Source organism: Dermacentor andersoni, chromosome 6 (genome assembly GCF_023375885.2).
Source record: "Dermacentor andersoni chromosome 6, qqDerAnde1_hic_scaffold, whole genome shotgun sequence".
NCBI classification, from domain to species: Eukaryota; Metazoa; Arthropoda; class Arachnida; order Ixodida; family Ixodidae; genus Dermacentor; species Dermacentor andersoni.
In genome coordinates, this window is record NC_092819.1 from 106,441,437 (window position 1) to 106,460,555 (window position 19,119).

At 46.1% G+C, this 19,119-nt stretch overlaps 2 protein-coding genes across 2 annotated transcripts in view; both read right to left on the reverse strand.

Moving 5' to 3' along the window:
- Window positions 1-19,119, reverse strand: part of LOC126522243 (F-box DNA helicase 1-like) — a 135,822-nt gene that overhangs the window by 41,456 nt on the left and 75,247 nt on the right. Inside the window, exons 11-13 of the mRNA XM_055066347.2 lie at window positions 11,392-11,557; window positions 8,519-8,655; window positions 6,382-6,481 (exon numbers count right to left, since the gene is read on the reverse strand). Of these exons, the coding sequence (XP_054922322.1) occupies window positions 6,382-6,481; window positions 8,519-8,655; window positions 11,392-11,557 (403 nt within the window). The remainder of the gene's footprint in view (window positions 1-6,381; window positions 6,482-8,518; window positions 8,656-11,391; window positions 11,558-19,119) is intronic.
- LOC140218884 (tigger transposable element-derived protein 6-like) lies at window positions 2,457-4,088 on the reverse strand. Its single transcript, XM_072288591.1, has one exon. It carries the CDS (start codon window positions 3,987-3,989, stop codon window positions 2,457-2,459), a length of 1,533 nt encoding a protein of 510 aa, XP_072144692.1. The 5' UTR covers window positions 3,990-4,088.

Consider the following 19,119-nt stretch of genomic DNA (forward strand, 5'->3'; position numbering starts at 1 on the left):
TCTCGAAAAGACGGAAGTTTTTTTACTGTCAAAATAATAATCTTGGGCAAACAGAAAACACAGTATGGTTTACAGACACTATCTTTTAACCGAATACATACAGTGAATGCCCACTGTGCATAGTTGCCGCGATATAATCCCTCAAACCGGCTTCTTGCATGAAAGGTCGGCAGTTGGTAAAAGCAAAGTATGTGAAATTTGTTCTTATTGTGGGCTGTCTGTATAACTAAGTGGAACATAATAGGACGTATCCGAATCCTGCGCTCTCGCACATCATATATCCGGATGTATATCCTATGGACAAATGCAAAACATGTGAATCCAGAGCCACTCTGGAGCATATATTATGGGAATGCCGAGGGATAAATAACAATAAAGAAAACGCTGCCTCTAGCAGCAGACTTCGCACGCGCTGGGAAGCCGCGCTGCTCAGCCCCGCCCTCGAGGATCAACTATGGGCCGTCCAGCGGGCCGAGGGTGCCGCCAGGACCCACGAACTCCTGGCCGTCACCTAGGCGGGGCCTTTGGCCCTCCCCACCAACTCACAGGGCACACAATAAAGTTCTTTCCTCCTCCTCCTCCTCCATAACAGAATGAAGCCTCAATGCTGCAATCACACGGGCTTGCAGCGACCGACTGCGCGTCTGCATGCATGTCCGCAACCAACGTTTCACTTTCGCTGCGTGCGTGTTTTCGCATCGTGCCGTGAGCTTTAGGCCACAACATATGAGTATTTGAGAGTACACAGCAACCATTGTTGCGTGGATGCTATCAGAGCTGTTCAAAAATAATTTCGTTATAACTAGGAACTTCAACGCCTATGGCAACTTGTAATGTGCCATTGCGACGACTGAATGTTTTTTCTTTTCCCCTAAATTCTTGGAAATTTCAATATCATTATTTCTCAAGTTGAATCACATCGTATGTTTACCAATCTTCTCAGAGAGCAATTTCCCGTTGCTTCTTTTTTCTTAATCCAGTACACTCATTGTTTGGTGCCAACACATACTTGAGCATATGCCATGTTTTTTTTTCTTTTTAATATCTTCTCATCGTTGCCTTTCCCTTCCAGTATCTAGCATCAACAAGTTCATAGACCAAAGCCTTATGACAATCGCTGGGCAGTCGGTGTGGGCGAGCGTCTCAGTGCGCGCTTTCTGCTACTCATTTTCGTTTTCAGCTGGCTTCATTGCTTCCGAAGCAGTCGACGCAGCCATTGTGTCCACGTGATCCCTCATACTACGTCACGCCGAAGTTGGCGCCAGCATTTCCTGTGGTGGAGCTCGTCTCCAATATCCTCGTATCAACCTCGCATGCTTTCATTTGCTTACAGAGCACAGAGCGTGTGGGGCATGTAGAATCTTATCGCACTTGATCTTTACATGGAACATGACACTGCTTTGCTTCAGGGATTGCTCTTGGTCACACAGCGTGCAATTTTAGAGGTGTGTTCGCAAGCAGCCATTTGCATTCAATCATTTGACCATCTGCGTCTGCTGATGTTTCCATTTATTACCTTGGTATTCCTTTGTGGCGGCAGTGAAAGTTTGCTACATTGAAATTGTGTATAAACACACTTCCTTACATTTAGGTTCTAAATACAGAAAACGTCCAATTTCTTGGACTGCCTAGGGGCCGCAAAAATGTCAGAAAAATCCGGAAGTCCTCATAAATTAATGCATGTCTTTTACAGCCCCCAAGGGCTCAAATAGCTACAGGCACATTTGAAATAGCTCTGAAGTCTTGCCAGTACACTTCTTAGGCATATCGGTTCTTTTACTGCGACAGAAGGCAACAGGTGCATGCATGTGTTAGTAAGGAATACATGCTGAGTCCCATGACTGGCTTGGGTAAGCACACCGTGTTGTGTGCCAGCTATATATGCTCGATGGTAGTTTCTGGTGGTTATTTGGTGCTCACGCAGTCTAGTATGACGTGGTATCTTCAACATTGGAAACGGCTCTGTGAGATGTAATGAAGTAATTTTAGTCAGCATGGCCAAAGTTTCTGAGCTGGACAGAGCACCCAGCATGATGTGTGCATGTGTTTGAGCTGACAATCTGCTTTGGAGATCAGTTATGTATTTCTCAAAATTTGATTCGCAAATATGCCTTTACTGCAGCATTCTCACTGTAATTCTAAGCTGTGGTATCACCGACATGGCACGAAACGATATGTTTGGTTGAAGACCCTCATATTCAACAAAATAATATTTCTTTTCTAATTGAAGTTAGTTTTTTATGATTGCCCAATAGTAAGCAAATTAGTGCAATTTGGCCCCCTCCGCGTAACAAACATTTGTTGGTGACTGTACTAATTTGCATAAAAGGTAGAATTACAATACAGTTGAGCCCGCTTATAACAAACCCGAGCGTCACGCGGAATTCGTTCGTTCTATCCAGAAGTTCGTGGTATGTGGGCCACACACAAAAATTGACATCAATCAAAACAAAAATTTATTGAGAAAGAAAATCGGTGATCGTTGTCTGCCTCGTCAGAGCACACCCAATGACAGCGGTTTCAAGCTTGTTCAAAGCTGCGATGTGTTCGTCACCCAAGGCCTTAAAATACACAAGATTTCTAAGTGCCTCAATATGGCTCACTGCTGTGGTCGCGCTTACGGGTGCTGGCTCCGACGGATTGTTGTCATCGTCCGATGCTTCGGCGTCGCTTGATGCCCGCACTTCCCGGACGGCGGTCTCGTCGCAAAACGACTCCGCAACTTCAGCAGCGTCGTCCACATCAACAAAATCTTGCCAATCAAGATCGCAGCCGGCCAGGTTAGCGTCAAAAACACGTCGCCACAAGTCGTCGTCAGGCTGGCTTTGTTCAGTGTCTTCAATGCCTGCTTCAGGTGCGTCAGCGAAGCCGGCCTTGCGAAAACAATTCCGAATGCATTCGGGTGTCACTTCCATCCACGTTGCTTTGATCATTTCTATCGCCGAGTACAGCGAGACCTGCAGAGGCACATTGGCAGCGGGGCGATCAACTGCAATCAGCATCCGCTGCACAACACGGCGCCTGTAGGCCGCTTTAAACGACCGTATTACACCCATGTCCAGCGGTTGCGCTTTTGAAGTTACATTTGGCGGCAGAAAAAGCAACTCAACTGCCGTTAAGACAGCTTGGACATGGTGGGCGGTACAGTTGTTGAGAATCAGAAGAACTTTGCGCCCTTTCTTCGCCATGCTGCTGTCAAAGTCAATAAGCCATTCCGCGAACAACTCGCGTGTCATCCACGACTTCGAGTTATGCCTGTAACGCACTGGTACATATGTGCGGAAGCAACGTGGCCTCTTTGATTTACCGATGACAAATGGCAAGCATCGATCGCTTCCATCCATGTTGGTGCACAAAAGCACAGTTATGCGAACTTTGCTGTGCTTGCCGCCAGCACATTTGTCACCCTTCATAGCGTGCGTTTTGCCAGGCACAGGCAGCATTTGATAGAATAGCGCCGTTTCATCGGCGTTATACACATCCCTTTCAGCATAACTTGATACACGGGCCAAGTTTTTAGACATCCACGTGTTGATGTCTTCGTCGCTTACCGATGCCGATTCGCCGTTGATGGTCTTGAAAATAATTCCGTGGCGGAGCTTGAAGCGATGGAGCCAGCCATTGCCAGGAGAAAAATCTGGGAAGTCCAGGAGGAACGCTAAGTCCTTTGCTTTGGACAACATCAGCGGCCCGCTGATGGGAACATTGCGTGCTCGAGTATCAAGGAACCACTTTAGAAGCGCGTCTTCAACGTCTGCATATGTGGCTTTCCGTAGGCTCTTCCTCGTCGCGGAGTCCGTGGCGGCACTCTTGTAGATTTTGTCCTTCTCTTTTAGTATCGTGGATATTGTCGATTTCGACAAACCATACTTTTTCACCAGTTCGTGGTTTTTCGCGCCTTGGGAAAGGTCTTTCAAGATCAACAGTTTCGTGGCCAAGTCCAAAGCTTTTCGCTTCACTGTCGAAGTAGACGCCGGCGAATCTGCCATCTCGGATAGGCACGGGAGCACACCAGTAGGAAACAACGCCGACAATGCTAGCACAACCACAAGTAAGAAAAAGACAGTCCCGCAGTCGTGTGAGGTGTGAGGCGCGGCGTTAGGGGGGGGGGGGGAGAAGAGGGGGTACGAAAGCACGTGATCACGTGCTACGTTGTTAATTGGTGGAAAACTTCGCCGCTGCCCTGACGTCGACGATGGCGAGTGGGGTTTCGTGGTGAATGAGCTGGCACTTTCGACTTGTGTGTGCACGTTGCTGATGCGTGCTGGGCCGGCATTTTTTTTTCTCTCTCTCTCGTTATCGCGGCGATCCCCTCGCCGCGTCGCCGCTCCTCCGTGCCTCCGGCGAGACGCCGCGGGAAAGCCAATTTTCGGAGCGTGCACAGCACAGGGTCGGCGGATCTCGTCACGTGGAAAGTGGTCCGCGACACCAAGGCGTTCGCTGTAGCCGATCGGCTAGGCTCGCGGGCGTTCGTTGTAGCTGAGACCGAGCGCCATAGCCTAAACGTATATTTTGACGGTCACACCGGACTTGTTCGTGATAAGCGAGCGTTCGTCTTAAGTGGGGCCGTTATAAGTGGGCTCAACTGTATAACAGAATTTTGATTAACGAAGCAAAGTGGAAATTTTACTGACTTTTTTATATAGCAATTTAACTATATACGGTCTTCCCATTTTTTTCTTTCTGCACTTATCCAACATTCTTTAAAAGGTTCTTGAAACGTTTTTTGTCTTATGCATAGACACACAGTTAGCTTTCAAGAAATGCTTTCTCACAAGAATTTCGTGGCAGCATGCTACAATAAAACAGCTATGAGTGGTTAAACAGTACCCTCCTCTCAAGCCACGGCGTCCCAACCTCAACGTTTACACTAGGCAGCCATCTCTATGACCTGCCTTTTTCATGTGGTAATGCAATTGATATCTACTTCCGGCTGATCCGAGTGTGTTCTGGCGTATCTTTCATACATGGCTTTTCTCGTTGAGCCTGGGCTAGATGGTGCAAACATTAATGACAAACTTCACATGGTGAAAGGAGATGCGGCAGCATGGTGCGCAACGTTCGCTAGCTTGCGCTGTATGAAGCAAAAAGAGACAGATTCCTCTACAGGCATTCGCCGCATTTCTGCGTGTGTATGTGCAATATAAAGTACCTGTCTCCGGTATTATTTCGCTTTGATAATAGCCTGATAACATGTAAATATTTAACAGATATGTTTACAATTCTCTCTATATTACGCTCATAAAATTTCTTCGCAGCTGTCAGCGGTAAAAGCAAGAGCTGCCACAGCTAGGCTAGAGCTGCTGCTACTTGTGAATGCGGTGAAATGTGCTATTTATAATTTTTTCTTTACTCTACAAATAAAAAAGAAAGAGGAAAAAAAACAGCAGAAATGCAACCTGCACTTCCCAAGTGGAAGGCAGAGATGCTACCACTAAGTGGTACCACTACACTAAAGTCTGCCCCACAATGGCAGCTATATGATGAACGTTTTCTTCCATTGTAAGGCACGTTCAATCGCCTTCGCAGCATTTCTTTTTTTTTTTTTCGGATCTCAGTTAGGATATTTTGCTGCTATCACTATAGGCATATTATGCACAAACTTGGCTTTCTGACAAACGTGAAATCTGCGATTGCCACTGGAAGTGCCTTTCTTTTCAAAACTGCAGGTGATCGCTGTGTTGGCCAAGGAGACTGGTGTTGACAACAGTGACATGCAGCACTCGAGTCTTCTAAAGTGTGAAGTCGCGGTAGTTTTCTTTCTGCATGCCCCTGAAATGCAGTACGAGCCTAGTACAGCACTGGTACCATCCCTGTTTCTGCCAAGAAAGAAGACATCACTGCACTTATTTTCATTGCGGACTAGAAGGTCTCCGTTGGCTGCTGTTTTTGCAGCTGCCCCAGCTGTAGCAGGCAATCGGCATTCTCAGGCAGACGTGGGCCATCGGTTTAAAGAAATGTGAACATTTATTGCATTTGTGCCTTTATTTTGATGTTACGCAAACTACCATGCATATGTATGGTATTAAAATAAGCTTAATTAATGAAGCAACATGTTTGTAGCATTGATGATAACGCTGCGTGGGTGGCCAATCGAGTCACTCGCCTTGTGACATCATTCACCCACACTACATAGTGTGGGAAGGGGTGGCTAAAAACTTAGGGAGTGGTGCTGTTGCTATCAGTAGTGATGCACATTTTTAAACACTATAATAAATTACACAATCTACACAGAGGGCTTAAAACTGTCTCTTAATGATCAGAAAGACCTGCCCTACCAACTTTGCATGTTTGCACACAACTGTCAAAATCATTTCAGGGCCCCTTTAAATGCTAGAAATAGCCCCTTCTCCAGAATTTACATGATGGATTCGGACTCACCAGATGCCTCTGTTCCCACGATGGTCTTGTCGGTGACACCCTTGAGGACCTCAAGTGCGCATGAGGCCACGAAGCCTATCTCAGGCCCGAACCTGAAAGACTGCAATGCCAGCGATTAGTAACTGTCCATGTGGAAGCCAGCAGCTGGCAACAATGCATGTCCAGCAAAGTCGCCGGCAAAATTGCACTCACACTGACCACGGTAGAAAAAATAAATAAAGAGAGGCTGAAGGACACCCACAAAAGAAGCCTTGTCTGTGAGCTTGCAGAACAACTTATCCACAGACATTTAAGCTAACCACTGCAGTGGTTCTGGCTATTGAGCATGAGGTCATGGATTTGATTACTGGCATCAGTGTCATGTACAATGCTTTGTGTACAAGTTAAATAAACAAGTTAAATAAGAAAAGTAAACAAAAATGAAGTCAAATAAGGTTCTCATGTTATACTAATACTAGTTGACCATTCCTATATGTACCCGATATATTAATGAAGCACATCAGCTTTGGAAAAGAGGCATTCCATCAACATGTGTGAAAGGTTTGAGCGTAATTATCCGAGCAGGTGATAATGAAAGGAACCGAATGTATGCAGCAACACATTCAAGTGCCGAAACTGAAATGCATAACGTGAACTAAGCTGATGAGTGAGGTTCACCTCCAGCAAGCAATGCCGAAGTAGCTGCAGCTTAAAGGAGTACGGCACATCTTTGATGTTATTGGCACAAATACCTAGGATGAGTACAGTTTGGGCTTGGCAGTTAAAGTACTAAGGAGCCCTGGGCCCTGTCAGGCAAACCTACAAGTTCCGAGTCATCTAGATGCTTTTGTAAATGCTTCGATAAGCTAGTCAAACCTGTTTATAACGAACTCACTCAACAGTTCCACAAAAAGTGGCTGTTATTTTAGTAGTTTGTTATATATGGACTAGCCTTAAAAATGCTCAAATACTAACTGCATTGAAGCTGACGTCAGCAGTTACAATTCAGCAGCACTTTGGTCCAAAAACCAGACTTTCAGTGCCATTATTCTTCCCGGTGCGTTCCCACGCCTAGCTGCCAACTTGTGTTAGAAACATCCATCCAAAGAGCTGAATGCGGTGCAAATGCAGCCGCCATTTTTTATTCCAGAGTTTGCCATATATTTTACTACCAGCGGGACATCACTGTATTCTGCACAAGATAGTGAAGCATTCTAGTCATCCAGGAGCATAAACTTCGGAAACTACTGCGGCATTCTGCCATTCTGTGAAGGTCTTGGCATTACGAATGAGCAGAAATTATGCTATCTATGTGGCTTCGGGCGAAAAAAAATGCAATGTTCAAAAGTAAAAACTTCCCTGTGCACTGTGGTAAGAAATTTGCAACGTGCAAACGAAGTTTTCCCGAACCGTCATCTTCTGATAATGGCAATAATGGTGACCCCGAGCCTTCACGACATCATGTGATGGCGGCGGGTGATGCAGTTTTCTCGCTGACTAAGACTGCATAGAAAGGAACACTTTAGCAGCCATTGTTCCCATGATGAAAAGACATAGATGGTCGTTCTAAATCCTTGAAACAGGCACAACACACGTGGTGTTGCACGGATAATTGCACAAAAATGAGAGTGGTGGTTTTGTAGTGTCAGATATTGAATCGGTGCGTGCGTCATTGCACGCCCCGTGCCATGCTGTTTATGCTGTATGCCTTGAAAGCATGCGACCTTGTCAGTTGTTTCCGAAATCCACGTGCAGTGGCTGCTCGCTCATCTCGAAGGCCATGTTATCATCGCGGTTAGACTGGAGTGCAGTGCACGTTGCCGTATGCCCAGTGTGGTCGTGCTTCTGTGCTTTGGAACTTTGTATGTGCCCTCTTTTTCCTGTGACCTGGTTCGAAGCGTTTGTTTTAACAGTACGGCGATTTACAAAATCTTCATTATATCTGGAAGCAGTTTCAATAGGCAGGGTTGGAAAATCGAAAATGCACTAGAATGTGGTCGTTATAACTGGTAGATCATTATATCTGGGATCGTTATAAGTGGATTCAACTGCATTCTATTCAAGCAGCGCATAAGCCCAATGCATGTAAAGGCCCATAATGCACACACAAATCTAAAAAAAAAGCACGTAGTAATAGTAATGGTCATTGACATGTTACCTGTGTGAGGCAGAATGTGTGGGTAGCTGGAACAGAGGAGAGGGCGTCGACGGCACGCCGGAAAGCATAGATCTGCTGGTGGGGATCACCGACCAGTAGCTTGGCACACGGCTGGCTCAGCACCAGTGAAAGCATGGCTGCAACGAACACGGCACCAGCAATGCAGCCATAATTAATCGACTCAAAGGGTAGCAGACACAATCACGCAACAGAATCATTTCTGCAGTTTATGTTAATATGCGGTTACTTGCGAACACACCTCTCAACTCATGCACCACACAACAGAGAGCAAGGGCAGCCGCTGAAGTGGAGCAGTGTCTTATAAACCTGAGTAGCAGTACTATTACTAAACATAAGAGCTTCTTGATGTCATCTTCCGCATAAAGTACAAGTGCAATAAGAGCCTATCGTACCCCGCACAATATGTGCTTTCGGTGTGAGGGAGGGCATGTGAGATTGAGCCGAGAAGGATGAAGGCTTGATGCGCGTAGGCGTCCCATGAGCAAAGGATGCATAAGTGAACACATATTAATGTTGAATAAGCGAGCGCTGGGCGGGGGGGGGGGGGGGTATGCGTAGGTCATGCGCTGTCTCCCTGCACATTAAGTGCTGGAGGTCACATAGTCTTCAGTTTCAGACACGTGTTGAGGTGAGAGGCGGATGAATCATTTGCTCCCCTATGCCTGCGCTCTTTATTACGCCAGGTTGTGGCAGTTAGTGTTTACAGTCATCAAGTGAGATCTGTTCATCATTACCTGTGCAAGCATGCCACCACGCTTATTAATTTAATTAGTAAGCAAAGGTTTGCTGCAATCTATATGGCCAATACAACTACGAAGCTTCATCATTAATCTAATTTTTTGCTATACAGTTGAATGCACTTATAACGATACCAGTTTTAACAATATATCGGTTATAACAATGAGAGGCTGCTGCACCGTTGACTTTTGTATGTTTTCCATGGTGAAATAAGCAGTTTACTACAATGCCCCAGTGCCGCATTCTCGGTTATAACGATGAAGTCTGGCTGCTAGGTGTCTGAGCCAAAAGGTAGCGAAATGCGAAATCCTTGAAAAGAAAAAAGGAAAACGAGAAATTCAAGCCGCTGCACGATGGGCCACTGCTCCCAACAGCCGCTGCGCACTCATTTTCCAGCCATCTCCGCGTGGCTGTCACCCTTCCACCCCTTTGAACATGAATGGGCTTCGCTCATAGCTCTATGCTGCCCCACCCTCCGAAACACAAATGGACCGCGCCAACTGCGCTGCAAGCAAATTGCTCGCATATTGCTAGCTGGCTCCTCATTCAGTGCAGTTCTGCAGTTCTCAAACAGCTTAATTGCTCACGTTTGTTTTTGTTGGTTGTGTCAAAGTTGTTCCTGGCCACGCGGTTTCTCAACTTCGATTGACTCGCCGCCAAAATGGAAGATGGCTGATTCACCTGCTGATCATAGGCAATGCACAACGTTGTTGGTGAAAAGAAAGCGCACAGCTACCGATTTGGAAACTAAGTGCTTCTAACCATGAGACGATCGTTGCGAACATGCTTGCATCGGATAGCAACGGCAACGACAGCAGCAATGATGCGGTAGGGCAGGCTGCCTCATTGTTGTACTCACAGGAGGCCCGACATGATTCAGTCCCTCCGGGGCTTTGTTTTTGCGAGTAACCTTCCACTACACCATGGATGCACTTGGATGCCTTGGAGAAGGATGTCGGCAAGCTTCGCGTAAAGCATGCATGGCTGACGGACATAGGCTTTTCTCCAGTGAGAAAAGCCTATGTCCAGTGAGAAGCACGTGGTGAGATGCTGGTGGCGATCTCTCCTCAGAGTTTTTTCTGGATTTCTCAAGCTGACAGGCTGCCGCGGCAGCCTTCTCGCAAATTTTTAAAAGGCCCTTTTTGTGGCCACCAAAGTGATGCCTTGGCAGTGCTCGCATATCGCTTGCCACCCGTGACACCTCTTTGCAGTTGTTATAGCAGTGCATTACGCCGACGGTCGTGACTTGTTACACGCGATCGGAGCGCCCGGGAAGCATTTAAACGAGTGAAAACAATAAGCAGCTGGACGGAGGAAGGCGGTGGAGAGGGGCAGTGGCCTCCTTGCCTGTATAGTTTTCTCATATCAGCTCTGCCATCCCCCTATTTTGATTTTTTCATGCAACCCGGAATTATAGGTTATAACAATGGAATTTTCGTGGCACTTGAATATTGTTATAAGTGGGTTCGATGGTAGTATAAATGTTTTGCCTTTTGGGCGACACTGACTTTTTTTTTAAACTCATAGAACCAACACAAGAAAAAGTGCATAATGGCTACCGAAATTTTGAACGGCATATGGTATATTGCTTAATTTCTCATACATCAAGGGAACAGCGAGCTGTCAGTTGTCGTTTCCCTTGATTTCATGTGATTTTAAAGCGAAGCTTGCATTCTTGCATCCGATGGGTTTTGATGCTGCAGTGATTGGACTGTGTGGAGATCGGTCCACTGATCATCCCACTGCGGGCAATAGCATTAAAGTGGACGCAATGACATTGCAGACTTTGCTTCATTCCGCCAATCTGAAGACATTGTCAACACGGCATGAAACCCTATGTTTGGTCGCTGACTCCCCAATTGAACAAAATGTTTTTTTTTTTTTTTTGTGAATGAAAATAATTTTTTTTCTGATTGTGATTGATTTTTCAATCAGAAAATGTTTAAACCCCTTACGTGAAAGAGAAATCAGTCAGCGACTGCATTTATTTGCATAAAAGGTTGCGTTTCAATATAACGAAGTAAAGTGCTGATTTTACTGACTTCATTGTATTGGTTCAACTGTATCTGGTAAACGGTTATATCTGTGTTCATAATATTGATGTTCAACTGTACCGGGGTTGCAGTCCTGTGCCTCGTCGACAAAGATGGCATCAAAGGAACCCAGTGATGGCTGTCGAAGCTGGAACAGCTTGAGGTAGCCGTCGTGTGTCATCCGTGCCTCTTCGTCATTCCTGTCCTTCATTCGAGCCCAGAGTTGACTAGCTGCCTCACACACTGCCTGCAACACAATGCAGGCCCCAGAGCAGAGGTTTCGAAGGACACTAAAGACAAACACTCAGTCAATTCAAGCCAGTAGATTGTCCTTTCAAAGCTTTTGAACAACAAATCAAATATTGTCCTGTTCCACTTAGTCTTCGAATCGACCAATCGTAATTCGAACATGCGAATATTCTTCAAATACCATAGAGACTTGTGTAAGGACTGCACCTTTATCGTGGCCTTGACAAGCTGTGGCCCTCTACAGGACTGGGCAATGTTGTCTAATTTGTGGCGACGAGTTTCAGGAACTTGCACAATTTCCCACGAAACGCTTTCCTTGATTTGTTCGTTGCAGTCATGTTCACCAAGGTCATGATAGTGTTTCTCTTACAACGCCGAATTTATGTGGTTCTATTTGGATCCAAGATACTAAATTTGCGTGACCTTGACCTTGCGATGCTCTCAGTTTAAAGGTACCCTGAAACAATTTTGATGATTTTGTAAAATGTACTGAGTCATTAGGGTACGTTTTTCTGGTCATTAAGTGGCATATCTAAGCACTCTGCATAAAGCATGTAATTTATTATCGGATACAAAAAATGCGCATTGCTAGCAATCGCAGCGGTACCACTTCCCCGAGATTTCAGCTACCACGCCCCAATTGACGCGTTTGGTTCGAATGACGTCAGTTGGGTGAGCTATCAGATTAGCTACCCAGGCCGTGTCATCGATAATTTTTCCAACTCCATGTTGAACAAATGTAGTTATTAATAGCTAGAATTTTGGTTAATTTGTTTCTATACAAAAGGTAAAGAGAATACACGATGACAATTTATCCCTACACTCAAGCACTTCCGGCACGCAACAAGTGTTGTCTGCTTGTGTCACAACATGTTCCATGTTGACGCAAGCTGTGTGGGCAGCGTTTGTCCCGAGCTTTCTTTTTGTGAGCACAATGGTTGACCCTTGTTCTATTGTGGGCTGCAAATGTAGTGATTGGTGAAATGTCAAGATGCGACGTCGTGTCCCTCTGCAAGGCAGCAGACGAGCGGAGCGGCTGCAGTGTACCGGACTGCCGGTATCCGACTGGCACTAGGATCTACGTGATTGCAGCCGTCACTTCACGCCAGCCCAATAAAGAGTTTTAGCGTGTGTAGCATTCGGGTAAATGCAAGTGCAAGCGGACTGGGCATTCTACCGGATGAGCGGAGACGCAAACGTGAACGGCCTGCACGATGCACCCACCTGGCGTCACAGAGCTCCACCAGACAAACACACAGAAATAATGTAGCAGTAACCAAGTGTTATTCTACTTTGCTGCTGGTGTAAATTATCAGCAAGAACATAATTGTGAGCACATTGTCTTGTTAGTTGTTTAAAATGTTTTACACTTGGTTACAGCAATAGTAGCTATGTGTTTGGCTAGTTAAGCTCTGCCCCGCCAGGTGGCTGCACCGTGCAGACCACTCAGGCCACTCTTGTTTACGCCAAGCTCCTTTATCACTGCAGTAGCAATATGGAGGGGCTTTAGTTTTCGCCTCCACCCATCTGTCAAAACACCCATCTTGCCTACGGTTACTGGAATCTGGGACACGCTCGACGCTGAGACAGAATGTTGCAACACACCCTGCTTGGATAGCTCGTGTGGGGGATCGACAGCCAGGCGGCTAGCGGAGAGGTTGTAGAGCCTTCACACAATGGCTCAAAAACAATCGGAAGCAGACAATACGATGTCACATCATAACGCAGAGCCAGTGGTGACAGAGCTTAGCCCTGATCACTTGGCAAACAAGTTAAGGAGGAAAACTATGACTAGGGAGGTTGGTAACTTGTAATCGTCTGTAGCTCTTAATATGAGACGTGTCACTTAAATTGTGGCGCTACTGTTTTACTGCAGCTGTACCCTACGTGTCTACAAAATTTGTCCAAACCATTCCAGGGACCCTTTAATGAGGGACATGGGGATCAGGACGAACTTCCCAATTTATGTAGCGACTTTGGTAAACATGTTATCAGTGCAACACCTACAAGTCTCTGAAATAATGGTGATATCTCAAGAAGTTTTCTGACAACAACCTTATTCCATGTTAGCTTTTCCAAGCAGCCTGTGTAGCTTAGGAATTATGACAGAAGTTCCACTGAGCTTTGAAAATATTCTCAAATGCATGCTGCACATCAAAACATTCCCCAATTTTTTTCTTGCCTAGCCAGATCACTCTTAATTTACATTGTTTATCAAGTAATTTGGACAGATGCAAACTGTTTATTCACAAATGAGCACTTCATAAAATAAAAACAATGCAAGTTAAATAAGAATGTCACATGCGCAGCATTGTCTAAAGAGTACAAAAAAACGGGGTCAAAATATTTGCTACGGTTGTCAAGATATCAGCTTTGCAAGCACAGTATATGGGCCAAGATACACTTCCAAGAAAAAGGCATTTGAAGTTATACATTACATTTATTTGTCTAGAAGCCACTACCATTGTAGTTTTTTGTGTCAAGTTAGCTTTGTGGCTTCTTGGCTCTATTTTTCTTTGTCTTGAGTGCTTTCCGTGCGTTCTTTTTGTGGGAAGCACCTTTTTCAGCCGTTCGATGAAGGGCATGTCCTGCAGGTTGTATGCTAAGCGAGGAACAGAACGCTGTTTAGGCATGAAGAGTGGCACAGTTAAAAGGCCCACTGCTTTGCCGACAACCATCTCTGCTGCCATCAGCGATACATTTTCGTCTTTCGGAAGGATGCACCAGGTCACAGAGTGCACACTTTCTGCTGCATTCTGCGTCGTCTTCCCTTTACAGAACTCGACTAGTTGAAGCTCAGAAAGCTGCTACAAAATTGGCACGATTGCAATAGCTACAAGGTGCCTGAGCTTGTATTTGTGTTCAGGCTGAGGCTCCCCTTCAGCTACTGCCGCCATGTGCCTATACCGCCTCGTAGGTCCTAGGGGGCAAAGACTGGTTTTCTGCCTCAGCAGTCAATGCCATGTGATGGAATGTTTCCATGACTGCTATTTGTATGCCATCAATGTTGTCATATTGCAGAGCTATTCCACAGTTGTCATCTTTTTGATGACGGTCTGAGTAAGGCCCGCCCCTGCCACCGAGTGTTTACAATCTTTTGCATTTTCAGACAACACACCGTAGGGCAGTTACCATCCTCTTTTGCATGTAATTGATGCAGTCCTCTTTGGTAAATGGAATAAATCCATAAGTGGCATGTTCACATAATGCTAGGAATGTGTGGCTATCACAGTCACAAACGACATACGTGTACTGCAGATCATGTTTGTTTTCTGAAGAATGGCCAAATAGCAAAACTGCAGCTTCCACCTCTAACCTACCTGATTTTACTTCTGTGTTCTTCTGGCATTGATGAGCCTGCTTCCATACACTGCAGTCCTTGTCTTCTTCCCCTGGTATCAATGTGTGCCCCCGACATCGCTTGAACAAAACTACAAAGTCCTGCACCCACCCTGTGCAAAACTCGATGACTGGCTCCACACTGATCTGACTACTGTGGCTGCGCGCCATCCAAGTCCCATCATACACAACAGTAACATTCTTGCTGAAAGACAGGTCCATTTCAGCATGCAGCTTTCAAACTGCAGCAACAGCATCGCCAACCGCATTTTCTGCAGCTGCATGTGCTACAGGCCTAAACTTGGCCCCCTTTCAGGAGGCCTTAAAAAGTTGTTTGATGCAGCCCCCTGTGGGACACATTCGTGATAGACAAAAGGTGACTAAGAGCAGTTGGGCACTTGCCTCTCTATGGCCTGTACTGACGTCATTTCGAAGGCTTGCGCTCGAAGGAAGACCACTGTGTTGCAATAGTGCCACATCTTGAACAGCTCACCACCATCTTCACTGCCAGTCCAAGCCTCATTTGCGGCACAATCGTGACTCTTGGCGTTAAGCACTGGTGGCATGGTGTTTAACTCAGCAACTCATTTAGCGCCATGAGTCTCATACAATTAAAAATTCATTCGAATACTCCGCAAACAAGACTTCTGCACTTTTGCTCGTCTCTTCATCTTTCGCTCAGTTGCCAACTCGGAAACTAGTTCTGTGCGGACCGCGGCAGCGTGCATTCATGATGTATTCGTCGAAGCGAATTCCGGCTCCACGTGTACTTTAATACAGTCGAACCCACTTATGACACTGGATTTAACAATATATCAGTTGTAACAATGAGAAGCTGCTGCACTGTCAACTTTTGTATGTTTTTTATGGTGGAATAACTTGCTTACTATAATGTCCCCATGCTGCATTATTGGTTATAATGATGAAGTCTGGTTGCTGGGTGTCTGTGCTAAAAGGTAATGGGATACGAAATTTTTGAAAAGAGAAAACAAAAAGAAATTCGAGCCACTGCACCTTCCCCATTTCCCCCAGAGCTGCCGCACACTCATAAAATAGAGCCTGTTTCTCAGCCTTCTTCACATCGCCAGCCTCGTGCGCCTATCTGCCATTACCCTCCCACCCCTCTGAACACAAATGGGCTGAGCCCATAGCTCTATGCTGAGCCACCCTCCGAAACATAAATGGACCGTGCCAACTGTGCTGACAATGCTGGTCCCAGATTGTTTGCTGGCCCGCTGGCCCCTCATTCTGTGCAGTTCTGCCAATGGAGCAAGTCAATCGTGCTCGTGTTTGTTGGTTACGTTGAAGTTGTTTCTGGCCACATGTTTTCTCCGCCAATGCATCGGCAATGCACGACGTTGCCAGTGAAAAGAAAGCGCACTGCTATAGGTTTGGAAACGAAGTGCAGTATTGTGAAGGACTACAAAGACAGTAAAAAGGATCTTTGTAAAAAAGTAAGAAAGCAGTTTGCCCTACTCACAACAATGCGGACTTCCAGTCAGGTGGCCGCTGAGTACGGTGCTTTAAAAAGTGGCACAGCATTGTTTACAAGGCCGTCACCAGCGAGGAAGTTTTGCTCGATGTGGATGTGAAGCAGAAGTGGGTGGAGGAAACACTGCCCTGCATCCTCTATAACTACATTGACACCGACATACACAACGGTGACAAAAAAGCACTATTCTTCCACATGTTGTCGTCCAAGACGCATCCACTCAAAGGAGACACATGTAAGGGCAGCAAAAACAGCCTGCTGCGCCTCACTGTGCGTTGTTCGCCAACATGGACGGAAGCGACAAGTGACCTGCATTTGTCCTTGGGAAATAAAAAATCCCCACAGCTTCTGTGGTGCTGCCAAAGTGCCGGTACGCTACCAACACAACCACAAGGCATAGATGGTGCAAGAACTTTCTCGTGAGTATCAACGTATTGAGCGATCTGAGAGGAAGGTGGCACTCATCCCAGATAATTGTAGTGTCCACTCTATGCTTAAGCTCTCAAGCATGGAAGTTTTTTTCCTGCCGCCGAACATGACAGCAGGCTTGCAGCCCACGGGCACCAGCATGACCGCCAATTTTAAGGTTATGTATTGTCACCGCACCCTGAACTTGTTGGACATGGCCATGCGGACAAGCAAGGAGCAACCAGACTTGAAGACCAATCTATTGATGGCTGTGCAGTTTATGTTTAGTGCATGGTCTTATATAAGCAGTTCTACAGTGCAGAACTGCTTCAGGAAAGCGTGCTTTGGCGAAGGCAGCGGTGACTTGTATGAAGCCTGCGAAGCTTCCGAGTGATGCCTGAACTTTGGTTCGCAGTCAACGAGGATGTTTCAGGACTTGAAGAGTATCTACATGCAAACAACACATTAGAAACATCAGAACTTCTAACCGAGGAGGCGATCGTCGCGAACGAGCTTGCATCGGATAGCAACGACGAGAATGACGGCGACAACGGCACTGATGACGTGGTAACGCAGGCTGCCTCAACGTTATCTTTGCAGGAGGCCCTGCACATTATTTAGTCCCTCCATGGCTTCGTTTTTACAAGGGATCTTCAGTTACACTATGTGGAGCACCTGGATGCCTTGGAGAAGGATGTCAACAAGCTTAGCGTAAAGCATGCAAGGCTAGCGGACATAGGGTTCGCTCCTGCAAGTCAGTGAGAAGTACGTGGTGAGAGGCTTGTGGCACTCTTGTCTCAACCTTTCTTCTGGATTTCTCAAGCTGAGAGGCTGCCACGGCAACCTCCTGGCATATTAAAAAGCCCCTTTTGAGGCCACCAAAGCGATGCCTCGGCAGAGCTCACATGTCATTTGCCACCCGTGAGCCGCTTTGCATTTGTTACAGCAGTGAGATTCTTGAAAGCCGACAGCCGTGGCTTGTTACATGTGGTCGGAGCGTGCAGGAAGCAGAGTTAAGCAGTTAGACAAGTCCACAAAATCAGCAGCCAGATGGAGGAAGGTGGTGGGGAGGAGCATTGGCCTCCCTGCCATTACAGTTTTCTTGCAACAGCTCTGCCATTACCCTATTTTGATCTTTTTTTATGCAACCCGGTTATAACAATTATCATTTATAAGAATAGAATTTTTGTGGCATTTGAATATTGTTATATGTGAGTTCAACTGTAGTATGTCTTGTGCTTGCACACAGCGTTTCTCCAATGCAACTACTTACATGGAGCCACACTCGCACGATCCACTTCTGCAATGGGCACGGTCGTGTTGTCGACACATTTGCAGAACGGTGCTGGGGGTGTCAAGTCCAATGTTCCAGTTAAGTTGGTTGTGTCTACAGGAGACATTACCGGAATGGCGAAAATAGTAATTGCAGGCCGTGAACTTCGTACTGAGCTGTTAGCACTCGATGTGTCAGGCAAAGCGTGTCCAACCTCTGCGGCAAGGGAGGATGCAGCGAAGTTTTCACTTGCAGTAACCGGGGTACAAACAGATTTCTTCCACTTTCAAACTTTCAGAGGTTTTTGCATACGACTGCCAAAGCGGTGCTTGGTCGTGTATTTATCCTCCACGTTCACGGAGCAGTGGCCGACATCACAGACAACGACAAATAGCTCAAATTCCAACACAGCGTCAGCACACGTATGTGCAAGATAACAGATCCAGATCGACATGTGCAATAGAGGAGACAAGCAGACGGCGACACGTGGGGAAGGAGGGGATACCCTAGCTCCAACCATTGAGGAATGATAGAGGCGGACAATCGGGGGCTGAAACACGAGAAAGTGGGACCTTGAAGCTTTTTTTTTTTTTTTTTCATGTACATTTGCTTCTTCCTCTGCGAGAAAGAAGCCATGGCGATGGGAGAGGTGGCGGAGTGTGCTTTTCAACGATGCTAAGATGGCCCCACTGCCATAGTGTAGTTGCGGTGGTACACGCACGTACATTTGATTTGCATCAAATTTTCGTTGTTGGATCTGGTGTAAGGAGTTATTTATCACACTTGGAGCCAGTTTTCTGCTAAAATGTTTGGAGGCAGCATAGAAAAGGGTCTACAGCGCGCAAATGTTCCAACTTGCAAGTAAGCAAATTTTTTTACGTTTCTCATGAGTCGATTCCCGCGTCCTCCCTTAAACTGTGCTCCATAAATTGATCAGTTCGGAACATTTTCCACCCGTGAGCTTTCATTGTTCTTACCAGTATGTGCGCATACAAACATTTACAATACACATACCAGCCGGAAAAATGTAACTCTGAGGAAGGGCACA

What these genes read in the sequence shown, in the direction of transcription:
- LOC140218884 (XM_072288591.1), bottom strand. Translation starts at nt 3,989, where the DNA reads ATGGCAGATTCGCCGGCGTCTACTTCGACAGTGAAGCGAAAAGCTTTG.